The 20,141-nt window shown below is 39.0% G+C and overlaps 2 protein-coding genes across 2 annotated transcripts; both read left to right on the forward strand.

Moving 5' to 3' along the window:
* Nucleotides 1-6,401: 6,401 nt before the first annotated feature.
* LOC145010407 (uncharacterized) lies at nt 6,402-7,997 on the forward strand. The gene is made up of 4 exons (XM_078968952.1): nt 6,402-6,534; nt 6,598-7,028; nt 7,329-7,508; nt 7,590-7,997. The coding sequence occupies exons 1-4, from the start codon at nt 6,402-6,404 to the stop codon at nt 7,995-7,997; spliced, it is 1,152 nt and encodes a 383-aa protein (XP_078825078.1).
* Nucleotides 7,998-12,997: 5,000 nt separating this feature from the next.
* LOC145010408 (uncharacterized) lies at nt 12,998-14,389 on the forward strand. The gene is made up of 4 exons (XM_078968953.1): nt 12,998-13,051; nt 13,266-13,607; nt 13,692-13,908; nt 13,995-14,389. Exons 1-4 carry the CDS (start codon nt 12,998-13,000, stop codon nt 14,387-14,389), a joined length of 1,008 nt encoding a protein of 335 aa, XP_078825079.1.
* Nucleotides 14,390-20,141: the final 5,752 nt, after the last annotated feature.

A 20,141-nucleotide genomic window follows, 5' to 3' on the forward strand; every position in this document is an offset into this window, starting at 1 on the left:
ACCATACATGATATTTGTTTTCGAGCTTTGATAGAACAGCATGCTAGTACTAGGCTAGGGATCTTCAGGATTACATGATAATGTTGCCTGTTTTATGATGCCTGCTAGCCTAGGGTTTTCCTTTGTATGAGATTTCTAGTGTTCCTTTAGGAGTGAGGATTGAGCGCTTGCTATATATATTTGTCACTAAGGTGTTGTGGTAGTACTTTATACAAATATGGGTAGATGTGGAAGGTAGTATGGGCCCGTACTACTGAAAGCACAGGACCCATACGCATATCAGGGAAACCATGACCTCTAGGGTTGGGTTGAGAGTTGGTTCCCGGGATAGTGGGAAGTGTCTGAGAATTTGTGGTTTATTTTCAGTATGGAGATTTCGAGGCATGCTGGGAATGGATCCAGGTCAGGATCGGGAGCAGGAGAGGGAGTTCCGGGCGGGTCAGTACCGCCCGAGGTTATCGGACAGACGAGCACGTGTGTGTTGGATGCGAGGATTCGTGAGATCCTGCATGATAAGGTTGCTGCGTTGTTCCGGGCCGAGCTGCCGGAACTGTTTGGGTCGATCAAGACCGCCATGGTGGAGTATTTTGATGAGCGTTATGCGGCTCTCACTAAGACGGCTGCCGCGGCGGCTACAGCGGCTGTAGCAGCGGCAGAGGGAGGAGCTAGTAGAGGTTTTTAGTATCGGGACTTCGATAATACGAAGCCTCCCACCTTTGATGGAGTTCAGGACCCGATCTTTGCTATGAGATGGTTATCGGACGTGGAGGGGTGTTTCTTCACGTGTTCATGCCCTGCTGATCAAAGGGTGAGGTGTGCTCTGAACCTGTTAAGGCTCGGGGAAAAGGATTGGTGGAGATTGACCACGGGGTCATACTCGGATGCGCAGAGGGCTGCGGTTTAATGGGATTAGTTCAAAGAGATGTTTAGCACTCGTTATATTCCGCAGGTCGAGAGGGAGAGGTTGTCTCAGGAGTTCCTTGAGCTGAAGCAGGATTCGGAGTCGGTGACGGAGATCACCAGGATGTTTACTGAGAGGGCGATGTTTTTCCTTGAGTTCACTTCGGACCAGGCTCATATGTCCCAATATCTGAGTATGCTAAAGAGAGATATCAGACAGTTTGTGTCTGCACAGAGGTGCGAGACTTTGTTGGAGTTGCAGGAGGCTGCCAGGCGGCGTGAGTTAGAGATTGAGTTGCAGTTGCGTGAGCTGAGGCAAGCTCCGGTGCAGTCGCAGCCGGCGACGAAATGGTCTAAGACCGTTGGATATCAGGGCAGCCACGTTTGTGGGAAGTGTGGGAGGGGTCACACCGGAGTTTTTCGGTCTGGTGGTGCATGCCACAAGTGCGGAAAGGAGGGGCACTATGCAAGGGATTGTTGGCAGTCAGCGCCGGTTCGAGATTTGAGGATTTGTTATCATTGTCATCAGGTTGGGCACTTGAGGGTCAATTGCCCACAGCTTGCTGCAAGATCGGTGCAGGCTCCAGCACCGACCACTTTGAGGATCACAGGTGGAGGTCGGGGTGGAGCAGAGCCCCCAAGGGCTCAGAGTCGTGCTTTTCAGCTTTCAGCAGAGGAGGTCAGAGCAGTGTCGGATGCAGCTGTGGGTATGTTCCTTTCTTGATATCTTGTTATCTTGTGATTATTGTGGAGTATTATTATCTGCTAGTATCATTGGGTGGTTTTTCGCTCTGGTATCGGTTGTTCCTTGAGGGTTTGGTATGGTTATGGGTTTTCGTTTGTTATCATTCATGAGGGTTATTAGTGGATATATGGCATTGGTTGGAATGTCGGGTAGCATATGCAGTCCGAGGAGTGGTTAGCCGAAGATTGAGTTTCTTTCGAGCGGGATGATCAGTGTGGAAATGTGTTTTTGCGAAGGTTGCTAGTGCTAGTGGGAATCAGTCCGCGTGTAAGTGTTGGGTTTTGTGCAAGGTTGTTTTGGGAGGTCGGTGATAGCAACCGGTGGTTGATAGTCAGTGCCCTAAGTGGGGGAGAATTGGAAATTTTCCGGATAGTCGACAGGCTTGAGAGATTGTTTAACTGCTTGGGATTCAGCGGTATTTCTGTCAGCCGAGAGCAGGCTGGTATGGGTGAGTAGCAGGCGTGCGGGGCGGGATACAGACCTATAGCATTGATTGTGGAGGGGCTGGGATCAGGCTGGGATCGAGTATGTATGATGGAGATAGAGTGCGGAACCCCTAGAGGGCTAGAACAATATGCATGGGAGGATTTCCCGGAGAGATAACTCGGAATGATGGATGCTAGTCGAGCGGTCCGGATAGACTGAAGGCCGGTAGGCGTACCAGTCAGGCTAAAGGCTCGGAGGACGGTCCAGTTAAATTGAAGGCCCTGGAGGGCGGTCTAGATTGGCTGAAGGCTTGGTAAGGCGGACCAGTCATGCTGAAGACTCTGCAGGTTTATTTAGACCGGTTCGAGGGAAAAGGTTGAATATGTCGTGATGTGTTAGCATTAGAAGGTCTGGCCCCGGGTATTGATCTTGATTAGTGGAGATGGTGCATGGACTCGAGAGTCCTTGCGAGCAGGTTCAGAACATGTGTGTTGCATGGATAGCGGTTATACTATAAGTGAGTGTATATTCGCGGAAGTGAAAGCAGCAGCGCAACGTTATGATTGAAGTGGTCCAATTATGGTCTTTGAGCAGCGTGATTTCGGCAGTGGTATGGGATCACATCCGGGTTGGATGGTTGCTGAGGCTCGGCAGGAATGCATGGGTGGAATCTCGGAATTCCAGTTAGATTTTGTTTTATGTGGTGAAAATTCATCCGGAAGGATGTTTGGAAGTGTCATCAGTGTATCGGGTTTTTCCTAACCAAGGACACTAGATCCAGTTTAGTGTGGTTATGATATTGTAGTGGAGAACTCGTAGGAGTTGCTCTGAGGCTGAAGCATGTGTCATCCTGTCAGCAAGAAAAGTAAAGTTGGGTTTTGGATTTCGATGGTCGAGTTTTGAGGAACCTGGTCTGGTGAATGCCAGGCGGTGCATTGCAAGGGTAGTTTCGGATTAGAGTTGTCGCACGCTTCGAGGACGAAGCCTAATTTAAACGGGGGAGAATTGTAACACCCCATTATTAAAGTGTTTAAATATAAGACCCTGAGATTTAAGAGGAAGGGTAATTCTGGTCCTTTTTTGGGAAATGGGTTCTATCCGAGGAGGTTTCGGGCTGGTGTATGTTGTTATAAGCATTGGGCTTCTTGTCACCCTCGTATGAATGTAAAATTATTTAGGAGCGGGTTTAGATTAGAGAAGTTGCGGTGTTTTGAAGTTGATCATTGTTTTAGCTCTTTGTGAAATAAGTAGGAAAGGTCCCTTGCATGCATGCATTTTTGAAGTTTAGCTGGGTATGCCCAGCGTAAAGGGAGGAAAGATGCGGGTTGGCCGGGTGAGTACGCCCAACGTACTCTCAGAAACCCCAAACCCTAATTTAGGGTCAGCCACTATATAAGGAACATGTTGGTTCATACCCTAGCCTCCTTAAGCTCATCTTTAACCTCAAAAACCCTAGAAACTCGTATTGCCTTCATTGTTGGGTGTGTATGACCTTGGAAAGCTCATTTTGGCAAAAGAAAGGCTAGAAGGAGAAAGGAGAAGTTGTCAAAGAAGAAGAGGAACGATTGGAGCTTGTAGATCTGAAGAGATACCATCCTTTGGAGCTTGTTTGAGGTATAAAGATTCTTGCTTGCCATCTATTTTGCATAGATCTAAGTGTTGTGGAGTTGTTAGCATCTTTCTTGTCCCAAAGTTCTCATCTTGATTCATGCTTTGTGTTGGCCGAATTATCTGTCCTTTCAGACCTTTGGAGAGGTCTTGAGTGAGAAAAATGAGGTCCCAAGGGCTATAGTTGTTCCATGTGTGAGATATATAGGTCTTAATGGATTAAGACCTTGGATTAAGAGCTTTATGGACGTCCCAAGTGATAAAGTTTGAGACTTTATGAGTTCTAATCATATTTGGCCTAAGGATCTGAAGTTTGGGCTTAAGAGCTTAAACCATTAAGTCATTATGTGGAATTGTTGAACATCAGGGTTACGCCCCGCGTAACCTTCGAGTACGCCCCGCGTAGCGGGCCAGAGCCCCGGTTCCCTTTGCGAATCAATGTTGTACGCCCCGCGTACCAAGGAGGGTACGCCCAACGTACTCCCCTGGTTGGACTTTCATATTGGGCCTTAGAGTTTGGGCTGTTTTTGGGTTGTTGGTTTATAGGCCATGACTGGGAATTTATGGATAGAGTATTTTGGACCCAATTATTGTTATGGACATTGGATCTAGGCCCATTTGGTGAGGTGGGCCCAATTTGGTAAATTGGGCCAATATTGGACTTTGTATGAGATTTGGACTTTGGTCTTGGCCCGATAAGTGGATGTATGATTGGCCTAATGTTTATTTTGTTATAATGGTTAGTTCGGGATTTTCGGTGAGTTGGTGATTCCAGAGTCTGCTTCTTCAGTTCAGGGTATCGGCATTTGCGAGGTGAGTTATCCTCACTATATCTACAGGGTCTAAGGCACCAAGGCCGGCCCGTTATCGGATTAAGATTCAGATATTTGTTGTTATGTTATTGCTTTGATATGTCTGCATCCTGGTAGCTAGGGTGATATATGATTAGAGACCTGGTTAAGGTCGGTTTCCTGATATGTAGGGTGATGCTATGCTAGTGACCGGTTAGGTCGGTATCCTGGTTAGGATGATGATATGTTATGTGATCTGTTTGATCGGCTTGTTAACTGTGAACTCTTATATGATTGTATGTTTATGTGCACATGGTTGTTTGGACTGGAGTTGGGTTGAGGCGAGTCCTGCTTTGTGCTGTAGGCCAAGATACCTAGGGCGGACCGGTTGTTCCGAAGGCCCAATGAGCGGTCCGGATAGGCTGTAGGCCCCAGGAGGGCGGACCAGATGTGCCGAGGCTCGGAGAGTGGACCAGGCCGGCTGAAGGTCCGATGCGGGCGGACCAGTCATATTGTAGACTCAAAGAGTGGACCAGGTGGGTTGAAGGCCCGGTGCGGGCAGACCAACCACATTGTAGACTCGAGGGACATGACTAGACTCGGAGGATGGACCTGATGGACTGAAGGCCCGATACGGCGGACCAATCACACAGTAGACCCGATATGCATGGTTGTTCTATGTTATGTTATGTTGTGTATGTTATTTATGTTATGGGCCGGAAGGCACTATGTTATAGGCCGGAAGGCATTATGATTTGGACCGGAAGGTCGTAGCCTGGAAGGGCGTATATGTGGTTGATATTTTGGGGGTATCTCACTAAGCTTTCGGGCTTACAGTTGTGGTTTAATGTTTTTCAGGTTCTTCAGGAGACCGTGGCAAGGAGAAGGCGTGATCGTACCGCTCCTCGTGTTTATATTTTGACATGGTTCTGGGAATACTCTGATAATAAATGTATTGAAAACCTTTTTGTAATAACATTATTAAAATGGGTTGTTTTTGAAAAGTTTAAATTTTGTTGAAATTTTTGGTTGTTACAACGGTAACATAGTCCTGTTCGAAATAGTCCACCTCATGTTGCCTCGCCTGCTCGAAGAAGGATGTACAAGTCCGAAATAGAAACATCTTCAACTGAATCTGCCACAAATGCTTCTTCCTCGCAACATCTTGAAACAAGTTATATGTCAAACGACACATCAAGATTGGTAAAGAAGAACAAGACGAGCACAATGCCATTTGTGAAGCGTCTACTAGTCGTTGTGGCTGACTTAAGTTCTAAAGTAGACCGTGTATTACAGAAAAAAGATGAACCAGACACAACTGTTGAACCAGACAGAGGGTTTCGAGAGGAGGAAGAGATGATAAATGAAGAGGATGAAGAAAAAATATTACCATGATACACATTTTGACTATGTTGATATTGGTACTCATGGTTTGGAAGGGGAATTTGGGCCTACACCTACGCATGTTGAGCAGTCATCGGACGTGGGTGAACATCACATAAAAGAAATGAATCCTATTGTTAGGCCACAACGAAAGAGAGGTGTTCCATGGTATTAGTGGACTCCATTCACAGTGGTACAAAACTCATATTTTAAATTTGGTATACTTTTAAAATATTAACGTATTGATAATTATTTAACGGGAAATCTTCAAAAAAGTCCCAAACTTTTGGGTAAAGTTACACTTTTGTCCCAACATTTTTTTTTGAACAAAAAAACCCAGGAAACCAGGTAAATTGAACATTTCGGCCCTATTTTACTGGTGACCTTCATTTAGCTAGTTAAATTGGCTTATGTGGCAAGGACTTATTTACGTGGGTTTAATCGATCTCATTTACACACATACATACACAATACAACTTACCTCTCTCATTTCACTTTCTCCCTCCCCTCAGTAAACTAGTGTTTTTTACCCCCGTGCAATTGAAATCATGGATGACATCTATGATTTTGATACAATAGATGTGGAGTTGGATGCGTACTTCAAAAAGAAACAAGCTTCCCAATGCAAAGATGAATTTATCAATATTCTATGTGAAGAAGACAATTACGAGGCAGTAGATGGTGCTTAAACTGAAAATGATGCTCTAATTGGAAACGATGCTCAAACTGGAATCCCTAAAGAAGAATCAGATGAAGATTATCTGGAAGGTAGTAATGAGGAAGGTAGTGATGAGGAATTTGAGTATTCCACCCACAATCCAAAGGTGAAATGGAACAAAATGAGACCAATGCTTGGTGAAAGGTATGAATCCCCACATGAACTGAAATTGTGTTTGACCAACTATGCTGTTAGTAAGGGTTTTCAAATCCGTTTCAAAAAATGTGATAGTGTTAGACTAGTGGCAATATGTGGAAGTGATCCAGAGAAGTGTCCATTTGTGGTTCGGGCTTCTTGGATGACTACTGAAAGGTCTTTCCAAGTCAAAAAGATGATAGACATTCATAAATGTGTTAGGAATTTTAACAATTCAAGGCTTGTGGATCCTACCTGGTTAGCTAGGAAATTTGTGAAGGAGTTGATTAGGAAACCTAATTTAAAATGCAAAGAGATGCAGGTAATTATAGAAAGTAAATTTCATTGCAAAATTTCATGGTCAAAGTGTTATAGATCAAGGATAAGGGCACTGTCGTTAATTCATGGGAATTTGAGTGACCAGTACGCAAGAGTTTAGGATTATGGGCATGAGCTACAGAGGTCCAATCCAGACAGCACAGTTAGGATTACAGTTACTGTAAACCCTGATAATACCAGAACATTTCATAGATTCTACATTTGCTTTAAAGCAATAAGAGAGGGGTGGAAAAGGGTATGTCGTAAGGTAATAGGATTGGATGGTTCTTTTTTGAAGGGATAGTGTAAGGGTGAATTGTTAACTGCAATAGGTAGGGATGCCAATAATCAAGTGTATCCTATAGCTCGGGCAGTTGTTGATGTAGAGAACAAGAACAACTGGAAATGGTTCCTGGATTTGGTTAATGATGATCTTGGATTGCAGGGTGGAAAGGGTGTGTGTGTAATCAGTGACCAACACAAGGTAAAGTAACTATCTCTTTATGTTTCATTATTTAAAATAGTGTATGGTGTTGCTAATTAACTTTTTTTTTTCATGTTATAGGGTCTTATTAAAGCTAGTAAGGATATTCTACCATATGTTGAGCACAGGCAATGTGCAAGGCATATCTATGCCAATTTCAGAAAAGTTTATAGTGGAGTGCAGTTCAGAAACATGTTTTGGGCAGCTGCAAAATCTACCACAGAAGGAGATTTCAAGTTTAATATGGAAAGGATTAGGGTAATAAGTTCTGCTTCTTATGATCATCTCATGGCAAGGGAACCAACTTCATGGTGCAAGGCTTATTTCTCTACTGGATTGGCTTGTGAGGCTGTAGAGAATGGGATTGCTGAGTGTTTCAATGCAATCATTGTAGACGCAAGAAAGAAACCTTTGTTGACTATGCTTGAAGAGATTAGGCTTTACATGATGGAAAGGGCTTTCAATCTGAAACAAGAAGCTAAAAACTAGGTTGGTGAAGTTTGTCCTTCCACGGTATCAAAGATGGAAGAATTTGGAGAAGACATTAAGTAAGTATTCTCAATTGTTTTGTTTTTACATGTTCTATCTTATGTGTTTGCATCTTATGTTCTATCTTATATGTTTGCAGAAGTTGGCATGCAGTTCCAAGTGGAGTGAATGAATATGACGTAAGGAATGGGTTTCAGAACTATGGAGTTAACTTGAAGGAAAAAATATGTGCTTGTAGATTATGGGAACTTTCAGGAATACCTTGTGTGCATGCACAAGTGGCAATATTGTACACCAATCAAGATCCAATTAACTTTATAAGTAGTTGGTTCAGCAAGAATAATTACAAGGCAACTTATGATCAGAATATACACATAGTTAATGGAAGTATCTTATAGGAAGAAACAAGTTACACTAAGCCCCTTCCACCCATTTAAAGGAGGATGCCAGGAAGGCCTAGTGTTAAAAGAAGAAGACATGTTTCAGAAAATCAAGACAAGTACTCTCAAGTGTCAAGTAAGGGTAGAACTGTCCAGTGTAAAAATTATCTACAAAGGGGACACAATAAAACATCATGCAAGAATCCTACAGTGGTTCCAAAACCTCAACCAAAGAAAAAAAAGGGTAGGCCTAGGTTGGAACATGATTTGGTTAATTGGTAAGGAACTAAAAAAGGATCTAGAAGTGGTGGAAGGGTTGGTGGAGGAAGGAGTAGAGGTGGTGGTAGGGGATCTAGTGGAAGAGGCAATAGAGGTGGTGGTAGGGGATCTAGTGAAGGAGTCCAAACAGAATATGGGGAGGGTACTTCTGAGTTTCCTAAATGTGAGCCTGAAGTTGTTGTCATTCCAAATGTTAAGAGTGAAAATGTTGAGAGTGAAAATGATGCAAGTCCAGATTTTCACAATCATATAAGCTTAACAACTGACAACCTAAGGAAATCTTTATACACTACAGAAGAGGTCATGGACTGTCTTGGACTCAGTGAAGCAGAATTAGAACAAATTGAAGGTCTTGGATTGAGTGAAGCAGAAGTACAACAAATTGAAGATGTGGATGTTGCTATGTCACAAGTATGCTTTCTTTCTCATTATTCATTTTGTGATGTTAAATCTTGCTAACTGGTCTTTTTGTTATGCTTGTTACAGGATGTTGGAATTGCTAGCCAAATAACAGTTGAAGAACTCCCTACAAATCAAGTACTTGGAGATGAGGAAATGATGAATGGGTAGGATGGCATAGATGATCCAAGGATGGGTGATGTAATGATGAATGAGGAAAGGATGGAGAGAGAGAAAGAGAAAAAGAAAGAGAGAGATAAATACCTATCACACAACAATTGAATCAAGTCAGAAGGAGGACTACAAAGAGGAGCAAAGTGAATCAAGTTAGGAGGAGGAAGCCTTCGAAAAGGATAACAGAGATCCAATTGCAAAAGGTGGTAGCTATCAAGAATGGAAAGGGGATGAGTTCATCCAACCCCCCCTTAGTCTAGATTAGGGTGTTTCTAATCCCTACTTCATTCATAATCATATGAGTAACAAGATACTACATTCATAGTAAACTAACAACCCTTAGTCATAACCAAAACAAACACAACCAAAATACATTAAAACAACTTTCTATTTTACCAATCCATCAACATAACAAACAAAAACACAAAAGAAACCACAGAGACATAAAGCAATGATTTCCATCTTCCTCCTTCCATTGCTTGTTGTGCAATTGGTTGTTGTGTCATTGGTTGTTCCACAACATCTCCAAAAAAGTTCCCAGCTGGTTGTTCTTGCCCAAACTCCCCAAATATTCGATGGTTCTCCAAATTGACATTGTTGTGTAATACTAATAACAGATCTGCATACCACTGGCTTGGTAGAGGAGGATCCACCCAACGAAAGTACTTGCAATCTTTGAGTCCATTCTGGTAATTTGGGCATCCTATAAACCTTCTTCCTGGGTTTAATGGAGTCCATGAAGTCCATCTCCCTACAGGATCACCACAGTAGCACCTCTTTCTGAGACGATTCATTGAAGATGAAGAAGACGAAGAAGACATTTGTCTTGGTCCTCCACTGCTCCTGCTTCAATTGTTGTCTGTTAGGGCACGAATGAAGTTTCACACTATATTTAGAGTTTAATACAAGGCCATTAAATGAATCACCAACCACCTCAGCAAGTCCTTGCCACATAAGCGAATTTAACCGGCTAAATGAAGGTCACCGGTAAAATAGGGCCGAAATGTTCAATTTAACCGGTTTCCTGGTTTTTTTTTGTTCAAAAAAAAAATGTTGGGACAAAATTGTAACTTTTCCCAAAAGTTTAGGACTTTTTGAAGATTTCCCTTATTTAACATGTTAATTTTTTAGTTTCAATCCACACCAAAAGTGAAGAAAACCACCAAATCAAAGAAAAAAAAAGTGGTGAAGAGTCTTAAAAAACCAAATGAAGACATTGTGAATGAAGAGAGTAATGATGTTTCAAATCATCTCCTGCTCGACAGTCTTGAACCTGCCAGTACGTTGAGTTTTTGGAAAGAATGGAATTCGATCTCTTCCAACCTAAACACTAAGCATAGGCTGCATATGCTCACACTGGATGTGGAGTTTTGGTCGAGGTTACTTGCAGTTACTGACACTGGGTGGTTAATTTCTTCGGTAACATTCGCTAAGTATAACTTTTAACTATAATTTTAGATGATAATTTATATAAAAAGCTGTAACATTTTTTATCTTAAAATGTACAACATATTGCGATATGGAGTTCCTTGCTCATGGAAAGACGGCCGACGAACACAAGGTGGACGATATTCCCTCAAGAACTTAATTTGCAAAATGGAAAAACATATTTTCTTAGGAATATAGCAAATGGTGTCGGAGGCCATCCTGAATGGAAGGATGTGGATATGGTTAGTTAAGTTTATTAATTATTTATTTTATATAGGGAACGAATTAATGACTATTAAATTTGTTTTTGTTTGCAGGTTCTATTCCCCATAAATGTTCCTCATGCCCATTGGCTTTTGGCAGTGCTACATTTAGATCTTTGGAAAGTACACATTTATGATTCAACACAATGTATGAATTACTTCACAACGTACTTGACTGGTGGAGAATTCAAAAGTTTTGGGGATAGTATAATTGAAGAGCTAGATGCGATTGACTACCGGAAGGATTTCCCCGATGGACACAAAGACAACGCAGTTGTGGAGTTTATTGATATTGTAGACACGCCACAACAAGAATATATTATTAATAGAGGGGATTATGGAGTATTCGTAAGCATGTATATGGAAATGATTGCTTTGGGGGTACCGGTGAACAATGATAAGCCATGTAGAGATGCAGGATTTCTCTACAGAAATAGGATAACAAATATTATTTGGGATACTAAATAACTTGATGTTTGGAAGTGTGTATACATTATTATGAAATACTTGTTTTTAGTAGTTTTGTTTAATATAAACAACTTTTGTATCATATTTTTTGAAACATAATTCACCAACATATATTACAAACATTTGAAATAGCATAATAACATTACAGAAAACATTACAAATAAAAGATGAACGACTAACAAACATTACATAGAACATTATGAATAAAAGAGTCGTCTACATGAAAAAGGGTTTATTTCTAACCAGATTCCAAACGTCCGTATACTCGAACTCAGTTTCATCAAACTGGCATAGGTAATATCCGTTCACGTATTCAAGAAGTTCTTCATCATCAACATTAGAGCATCACATTTTCTCATAATTGTAGCATCGATTGTACCATGTGACTTTAGTCTTTAAATCCATTTATTTACTAACAATATCGGGTTTTAGTCGTTCTTTTCCTTGTCCCGATTTATAGTTGAACAAAGCTACTAAGCGGGACCATTCATCACCAAGAAGATAATTAAGGGGAGCCATTACCGGTAGACCCTCGTAAACGGTAATCTAACATCGTGTTAGGACCAAAACCTCTGTTGTCGTCCATGGAGATGTACCATTTGTTGGAGTAGATGCATTAGACAGATTAGCTGAATTTGAAGACGTTGGTACATTGGATGCCATTTTGTGAAACGATCCCTTACCTCTAATTCAGACGTATAGATATGTGCTTTACTATATATAAAAAGATAGGTAACACGGACTGACCATTCGCTTTGCGGACTGACAAGTCAGTAATGTGGACTGACAAGTTAGTAACGCGGACCGACCATTCACTTTGCGGACTGACAAGTCAGTAAAGCGGACTGACGAACAACTCTTTGAGGATTAGAAGGGTCTATATATTGTCATGGATGATCGTTGGATATTTGCAGACTGGCATGTCTATATAAAATGACAAACAATAATGTATCACTTCATCTAAGGTATTTTAGTTCATGTACTTTGTATGTTTTACAATGGCTTCAAACCGATGGACCACTAACGGGTATTTGCTTCTAACTCGTGCATATATTAATGTCAAAGAGAACACCAGTTTGGAGGATATAATGTTTTGGGTCCTATTAACGAATACCTTCAACACTGACGCTGAAACCACCATACAAAACCATCGTAACACGCTTGATATAGCTACAAAATGGTATGAATTGAAAACAAAAGTTGTGTTATTCAACAATATTTATAATAAGATTGAAGACGATCGTGTGAATGATACTTAGGAAGACATCTTGGAGGCAGCTAAAGAAGAATACAAATCCATTAGCAACGGGCAAAATTTCAAGTATGTACCCCTTGGAATCTTTTGAAAAATGTCTTGTTTTTTAATTAGTACTGTGTTTTGTATTGTTCTTGTATTGCTTTATTTATATGTAATATGGTATTCATCCTTTATTTTTTGAAAAATAATTCACCAACAAATGTTACGAAACCATACATTCAAATAACATAATCTGACAAACAGGTTACGTGGATTGACAAATAAGTTACGCGTACTGACAAGTCATTTACGCGGACTGACAAGTAAGTTCTGCAAAATAATGTATACTAATTCCTTATAAATTGGACAACCATGGCGAAAATTTACAAGGTGTCGAAAGTTGTGAAAATGAGTTCAGTCAATCAGGTATTAAGGAAAAGTTTCTCTAACCTACTGACTTTTTTCCATAATCTGCAAAGAACCAATCCTAACACCTTCACGTACATTACGAAAGATCATTACAATTGTTTCCAAATTTGTTTCGTGGCATTGGGATGCATGGTATGTAATCCCTTATAGTAAATAAATATTTAGTTATTTCAAGTTGTTATATGCCTAATATTCTTATGTTGACTTACAGATTCATACGTTTCTCACGTCTATGATACCAATCATATTCGTTGGTCAAGTACCTCTAATTGGGGCGTATGTAAGATCCATGTACATTGCGGTTTCTTTAGATGGAAATCATGAACCCCTTCTCATAGCGTTTTCTTTAGGAATCATAAACAGTGACAATTCATGGTTATGGTTCATGAGGAGGTTTAGAGAATGTTTAGGTGACAATACAAAAGTTGGTTTCATAAGTCATATGTCTGATTCTATAGACTTTGCAGTTCAAAGAGTCTACCCTAATTCATATCATGGCTATTGTTGTAAAAATATAGTCGAGAAAATATGCGCTTCCATCAGAAGCAATCCAGTCGTAGAGCAGTTGTTCTGGAAGACTTGTAAAGCGTATCATTTATCTCATTTTTATGCATGTTTGAACAACTAAAAAAATGAGGTTAATGGGAATGATCTTCATTGGCTTGATAATATTCCCATTGCAAAATGGGTACGGGCTTGTTTTCCAAGAGTATGTTTCAATGTTAAATTCATTGACATTCCCGTTGTTGTCAATTGGTTTAAAACAAACACGCATGAGTTTCCAATAACAACAATCATTGTAATGGTCCATGACTCGATGCAAACAGTGTATCTTCAACGTGCTGCGTTTGGAGGTAATTATAAGTTATGACATCACTCAAATGGTGAATTGATATGTTATTATACGTTATGACATCATAATTTTTGTTTTTTGATTCAGTTCATTTCACAGGGGATTTTCATAGTCTTCTAACCCCTTATGCACTTAAGGTGATTCATAAAAGATTTATCCACTTGGATGGTTGTAGGATTACGCATATTGTTGGCGACAGATATGAAGTGACTAAGTATTCAACAACTGAATCTGTCCAATTAGACCGTGGTATTTGTAGTTGCGGTAAATGGAAAAAATACGGTATACCTTGTGAGCATGCTATAACTTCACTACAAAGACTCGAAATTGCAGAAATCCAGCAAATGGTAAATTTAAAGTTAGGTACAGCGGTGTATCAAAATGCTTATCAAACTGAGACGGTCAATCCTATTCCAACCCTTAGGCATTGGGAAAAACCAGTTGAAAGTGTTGTGGTCTTACCTCCATACCAATTCATTTGAACTGTATTGTATGGATCACAACGAATATTAGTTTGTACTCAGTTCTATGTTAACTGTAGTTGTAATGGTCTGTTGGCGTTCTTTACTTTTTAATAAAAAAATGTTTACCTTTAAATAAATAATTGTATTCCCATAATTGTAATGTATGGATGACAACGACTAGACAAACAGCTCTGCAGACTGACAAACATTATTGCGGACTGACAAAAACCTCTGCGGACTAACAACTCTTTATGGAGTAGAAGGGACTATATATAGTCATGGATGGTCGTTGGATTTTTGGTATAGAGTTATAATTTTTTTTAATTTAAAATGAGTTCATCTTCAACTTTGTATATTTGCTTGTGCAACGAAGTTGATTGTTTCTATTGTGATCCGATAGACCCTTTTCTTGCCCCATCACCAAATTTAAGAGAGTCGTATATGTCGGATGATACTTTGCAACAACTACAATGGGCTGAAATACAAAAAAAGATAAAGACTCATCTCGAGCTCTCACTGAACGTCGTGGCCTCATTGCGGCGGAGTGCAAGGAGGTTGAGGAAAGGATGACGATTACTAAAAAAAAATCAAAGATCATGAGGAATGGATAAAAAAAACTAAGAAGAATATCAAACTGTCTGAAAAATGGCTTGCTGACAAGGATGCATAAATGATAGAACTAGGTAGCCAAAAGGACCGTATGGAAGATAAAATAAGAATTAGGGATGACTACATAACAATGGAGAAAGAAAAGTATCCTTTGCAATTCCCTTAAGTTAATTACTATTGTTGTATGTTTACTATATGTTTTTGGTTTGTTGAATGTATTATCTTCGAGTATTAGTTATTATTCTACTAGTAATTATACACTAATATAATCATAATATTACCCATCATCTTTAAAATAAACACACCATTTCAAAGTACACAAATTAATGTCCTCTAAAACAAAACATAATTAATTATAAATACAACATCAATCATTCAAATCAAACGTTGAACAATAGTCTTCTCTCTGCGTCCCACTAGTCCAACGCGTCTCTTGTGTCCCGTGCGTCTCTTGAGTCCCTTTTGTCCCTTTCCCTTTCCCTTTTGTGTTACTACCTAATTCCGCACTACTTTTTGTAGCTTTTTTTGTTTCTTTGGGACCAATGTCGAACAAGTCGCTGCATTATGTGTTGTACTATCACATCTACACACCTTCTTACTATAGGTTCCTCACCTTGTGATAGGATACAATTTCTGTTTCTCGGTCTACCAGCTTGACATGTATCCATTATCGGGGGTTTAACAACCATCATCTCAGTAGGAATCTCCCAATCACACGGTTCTGGAAGGGGGTAAACCAACTCCTCATACGTACTTTGGTACGTTTCCATTTTGTAAGCATCTATAGCCAGATGTTCGAAGTTAGTTTTTTTCAAGTGCTTCAAGACCATTATGACATGAGCACAAGGCAACCCAGTTCCTTCCCAATATTTGCATGTACAAGTCTCTTGCCTCAGATCAACTATGCCGCCATGTTTGAAATCATGAACTTGATATATATTGCATCTGAAACACTAGAAACGGACCATCCTGTCGTACGCTCTTCATTTTTACTAACTACTTTTTCAGCCCACTCGGTTAGCATTGTTGAACGTTTCCCTGTAAAGAAGATATATATAATTAACTTATTATTCGACCTAATTAAAGTCCAAATTAAATTCATACCTCCTTCGATGCGACCCTTGTTACACCATTCCTGTGAAAGACGACGGAAGAACTCAAGAAGGGGTATTATAGGCATCTTCCTTGCATCTATAGATAAAGCATTCATGAACTCTACATTGTTCGAGGTCATGTAATCGTACCGTTTCGACAGCGAATATGCTCTAGTCCATTTAGCATGGGGAATTTCACTTAGATACAATTCTACTTGCGGCCTAGTAGAACTAAATCTATACCACAATTCTTCAAAAACAATTCTTTTGTAAGCTTTCACAAGCCTCCAAAACAACACTTTTGTTTTATCATTTTTCCCAAACCTGTGTACTATGTTTCCTAGTAGATGAAAAGCACACAAGCCATGATGAGCATGTGGGAAAACATTTTCAATACTAACCCGAATTGCATCGACCCTATCAGTTACAAAGTCAATTCTTGACAACCACCAACACATTCATACAACTTTTCAAGAAACCATGTCCAAGTAAGACCACTCTTTTTTTTGCATATTCTGTGCGCAAGGGGCAGTATCTGGTTGTTCCGATCCACAGCTACTACATGCAATATGGTTCCCTTAAAATCACCCTTCAAATGGGCACCATCCATAATTATAACTTTACGACAAAAACGTTTGAACGCTCGTATCTGCAATATATTAAAATGGAACACATAAACACTCTATAATTTGTTTAAAAAAACTATATATTAAATAACAATAAGTTTTTTGTATTTACCGTGCTCCCAATGGCATAACAACAACACTCGAAACAATCTCCAGAATTTGTTTGAATATAGGCTACTGTACCGGGACTATGCCTCTTCAAATTGTGAAAATAAATAGGAAGTTTGGAAAAACATTCTTCAGAGGATCCCAACAACAGTTCCATAGCATATTGTTTTGCACGCCAAGCTTGTTTGTAATCTACATTGATTTCCAGCAAAGCATTCAAATCCCTTGATATTTCATTAGGCCTCCAAACCTTGGAACAAGTTTTTCTCATAATCTCATGCAATATAGTACCCATCACTTTTTTTATTAGCATGCTTATGATTAGGGTGTATCTGTAATGACGAACATGTGTCCACGTTGTTGAAAGTCCTGATTTCAAATTCATCAGTGGGATCAAGGCGTTTTGCATATAAATGCCAACTACAGTTCTCAATTTCACAATATACCTCGTAACGATTTTTGTTAGAATGTTTTGTCTTAAAATGAAACTTTTCTCTGGTTGCTTTAAGACTCAAAGCAAATATTAGTTGTTGTTTGTTATCATATATTTGACAAACAAAATATCATCATTTGGACCTAAACTGTGAAATGGTCCGGGTTCAACAATTGGATCAGGATAATTAGGTATGGGAGGCATACCATAAAATATGTCTGAAGCTTTTTTCCTGTGTGTGAACTCATCTTCTAACCATCCTTCATTTGACTCTTCACCGTCTGAGAAAGTTTTGTCAGTCAATCTTCCAAACTCATATAAAATTTTTTCTTCAACCGTATTCACTTCCACAGTTTCTTCTTCTGGACACTCCTCAACATTATCAGATACAACGTTTTCAACATTGTATGGTACAACTTTCTCAACCGCTTCTGTCTGTTTGACCAATCCCTGAAACACCTCTAAATACAAATGCACAATCTCCTTCGTTTCAGAAATTACATTTCTGAGTTGATGAACATCTGCTTCGTCTAAAATATTCATAACATACCCATGAACCGGGTGTTGAAATGACAATGATATATTACTATTGAACACACAAACCTTACTTTTGACCGAATCAAACAATATTCGACAATCAAAATTTGGCGGAAACAGTAAACCTAACTTGTTAAATTTTGGTCTAACGTAGGTGTTAATCCCATTACTTATCTACCAAAAAACCCCAGTACATAAAATAACAAAACTCATATTTGTTTTTGAAAATCAAATGAAAAGCAATTGGTCTATCGACCAAATGGAGCTAAAAAAATGAAAAAGAACACTTTGTATCAAAAAAACCATTTAAAAACCGTTCCAACCACCCATTCCGCGGAGACATTACTCTCTCCACAGAGCTTCTTGTCATCATCTCCGCGGAGGAATTTATGACCTCCAAACAACTCACTCCGCGGAGGTGTTACTGTATCTGCAGAGGGCTTATGCGGAACAATCTTTTAAACGTTAGAAAATCAGACTTTCGGGTGGTCCACGGAGATGACATCATTCCGTAGAGGTCCGCGGAGGGTCCTCCACGGAATGTATGTCTATAGCTGGAAAATTCTAGTTTTATGACTAAATTTAGAAATTGACACCAATTTTTTGTCTATTAGCGGTATTTTCCATATTTACAATGATTTATTATTTTATATTTAACAATTATTTTTTAAACACATTTTGTAAACAATTTATTAGAAAATATAAAATATAATTTTCTATTAAAATATTTCTATTTTTTTATTAGACCATGATAATATTAAAATTACGTTCATACAAATTATAAATAATTTATAAAAAAATATCATAGATAATATTATATTTATTTTTGCAACATGATTATATCTTGTGCAATAATATCTCGTGTCGTTGCCATATACGAATCATCATCACTCGTGTGATGTGTACTTGGACCTTCTTCGTAAATTTGACTAACAGTACCACATCGTACAGGATTGTAGGATTCTTGTTGTGCCCTATTAAACGCTTCATCAAACCTACTGACATTTCTAATGTAGTTATGGATCGTCATCAATGCTATCACAATTCTCACTTAGTTCTTGTACTTGTAATTAACATGCATGTCTCTTAATAATGCTCGCCTAGCTTTCCACACTCCAAAAGTTCGTTCAATGATATTTCACAATGATGAGTGGAGATAGTTAAATTTCTCTTTCAGTCCACGAGGTTCACGAATAGCAGTTGTGTGTCCACGTCGAAAATCTGGTAAATGATAATGAATATTTGTGCCTTTGTATGCAGCAAAATACCCTCTGGTATTTGGATATCTGACATCAACAACGTAATATTTATCTGTAAATAAAACAAACATTTATTATTCGTTTCAGACAAGTAGTAAAAACATAAAACTTGTGTTCCAAAAAAATATACTAACCACCCGTTGGATATGGAAAATTAAGATCCGGTCTCTGTAAGTCTTCATTGAAAATTCTTGTGTAAGTGCAATCCCCTCCCAACCGGCCGATACAAATGTAAAACACATGTTAAAATCACAAACAACCATTACATTTTGTGTTGCATATCCTTTTCGACCAAAGTACTTCGCCTCCTCTTTTTGTGGAACTGATGCCCTAACGTGGGTCCCATCTATAACACCAATGTAATCATTCAAAAACAAAAATATATCATAAATAAATCATTTGTTAAAATTTGACTACCAAGAAAATGAACCTTGAATAATACATTGAACATTCGATGATACCGAGGGTTATTTAATATATATTCGGGGACATCATCATCATAGTTTGCATCTGACTTGATGATATCGACACTTAGTTTTAGCACGGCTTCCAAAACTATATGGAAATGTCTGTGAGTTGTTTCCTCCAAATGATTAAAAAATTCTTGCATAAATCTATTGCTACACCCATGAGCCAAAGTCATCAGGAATATTTCTACAAACTCCTCAATAGATATATTTCGTGTTTTGTTTTAGTCCGTAACTTGTAGCAAGATCAACGCAAAACTGTCTAAAAACCGGTATGTGCAATCTAAACATGTCATAACACCATCTAGAATGACAATTTAATACTTCACTAATAAACATATGCCTTGTGCGGTCGGAAGTGTGACATGGCATACATACGTTTACGAGCTAGTATTATCCTTTTCAAAGCTAATCCACATAACATTTCAAAATTTCTATCCTCTTCCACCTAACATCCTTCATTATCATTGGATGAATTAGAGTCATCACTATCCATCTTACATAATACAAATAAAAAGATGTCAAACAATAAAACATAATATAAAATATCGATTACATAAAGACAAACAATAACACATAATATAAAATGTCAAATACATAATGTCAAAAGGACAACACATAATGTCAAAACATAAAA

This window comes from Lactuca saligna, chromosome 8 (assembly GCF_052625555.1).
Source record: "Lactuca saligna cultivar CGN05327 chromosome 8, ASM5262555v1, whole genome shotgun sequence".
In the NCBI taxonomy this organism is placed as follows: Eukaryota; Viridiplantae; Streptophyta; class Magnoliopsida; order Asterales; family Asteraceae; genus Lactuca; species Lactuca saligna.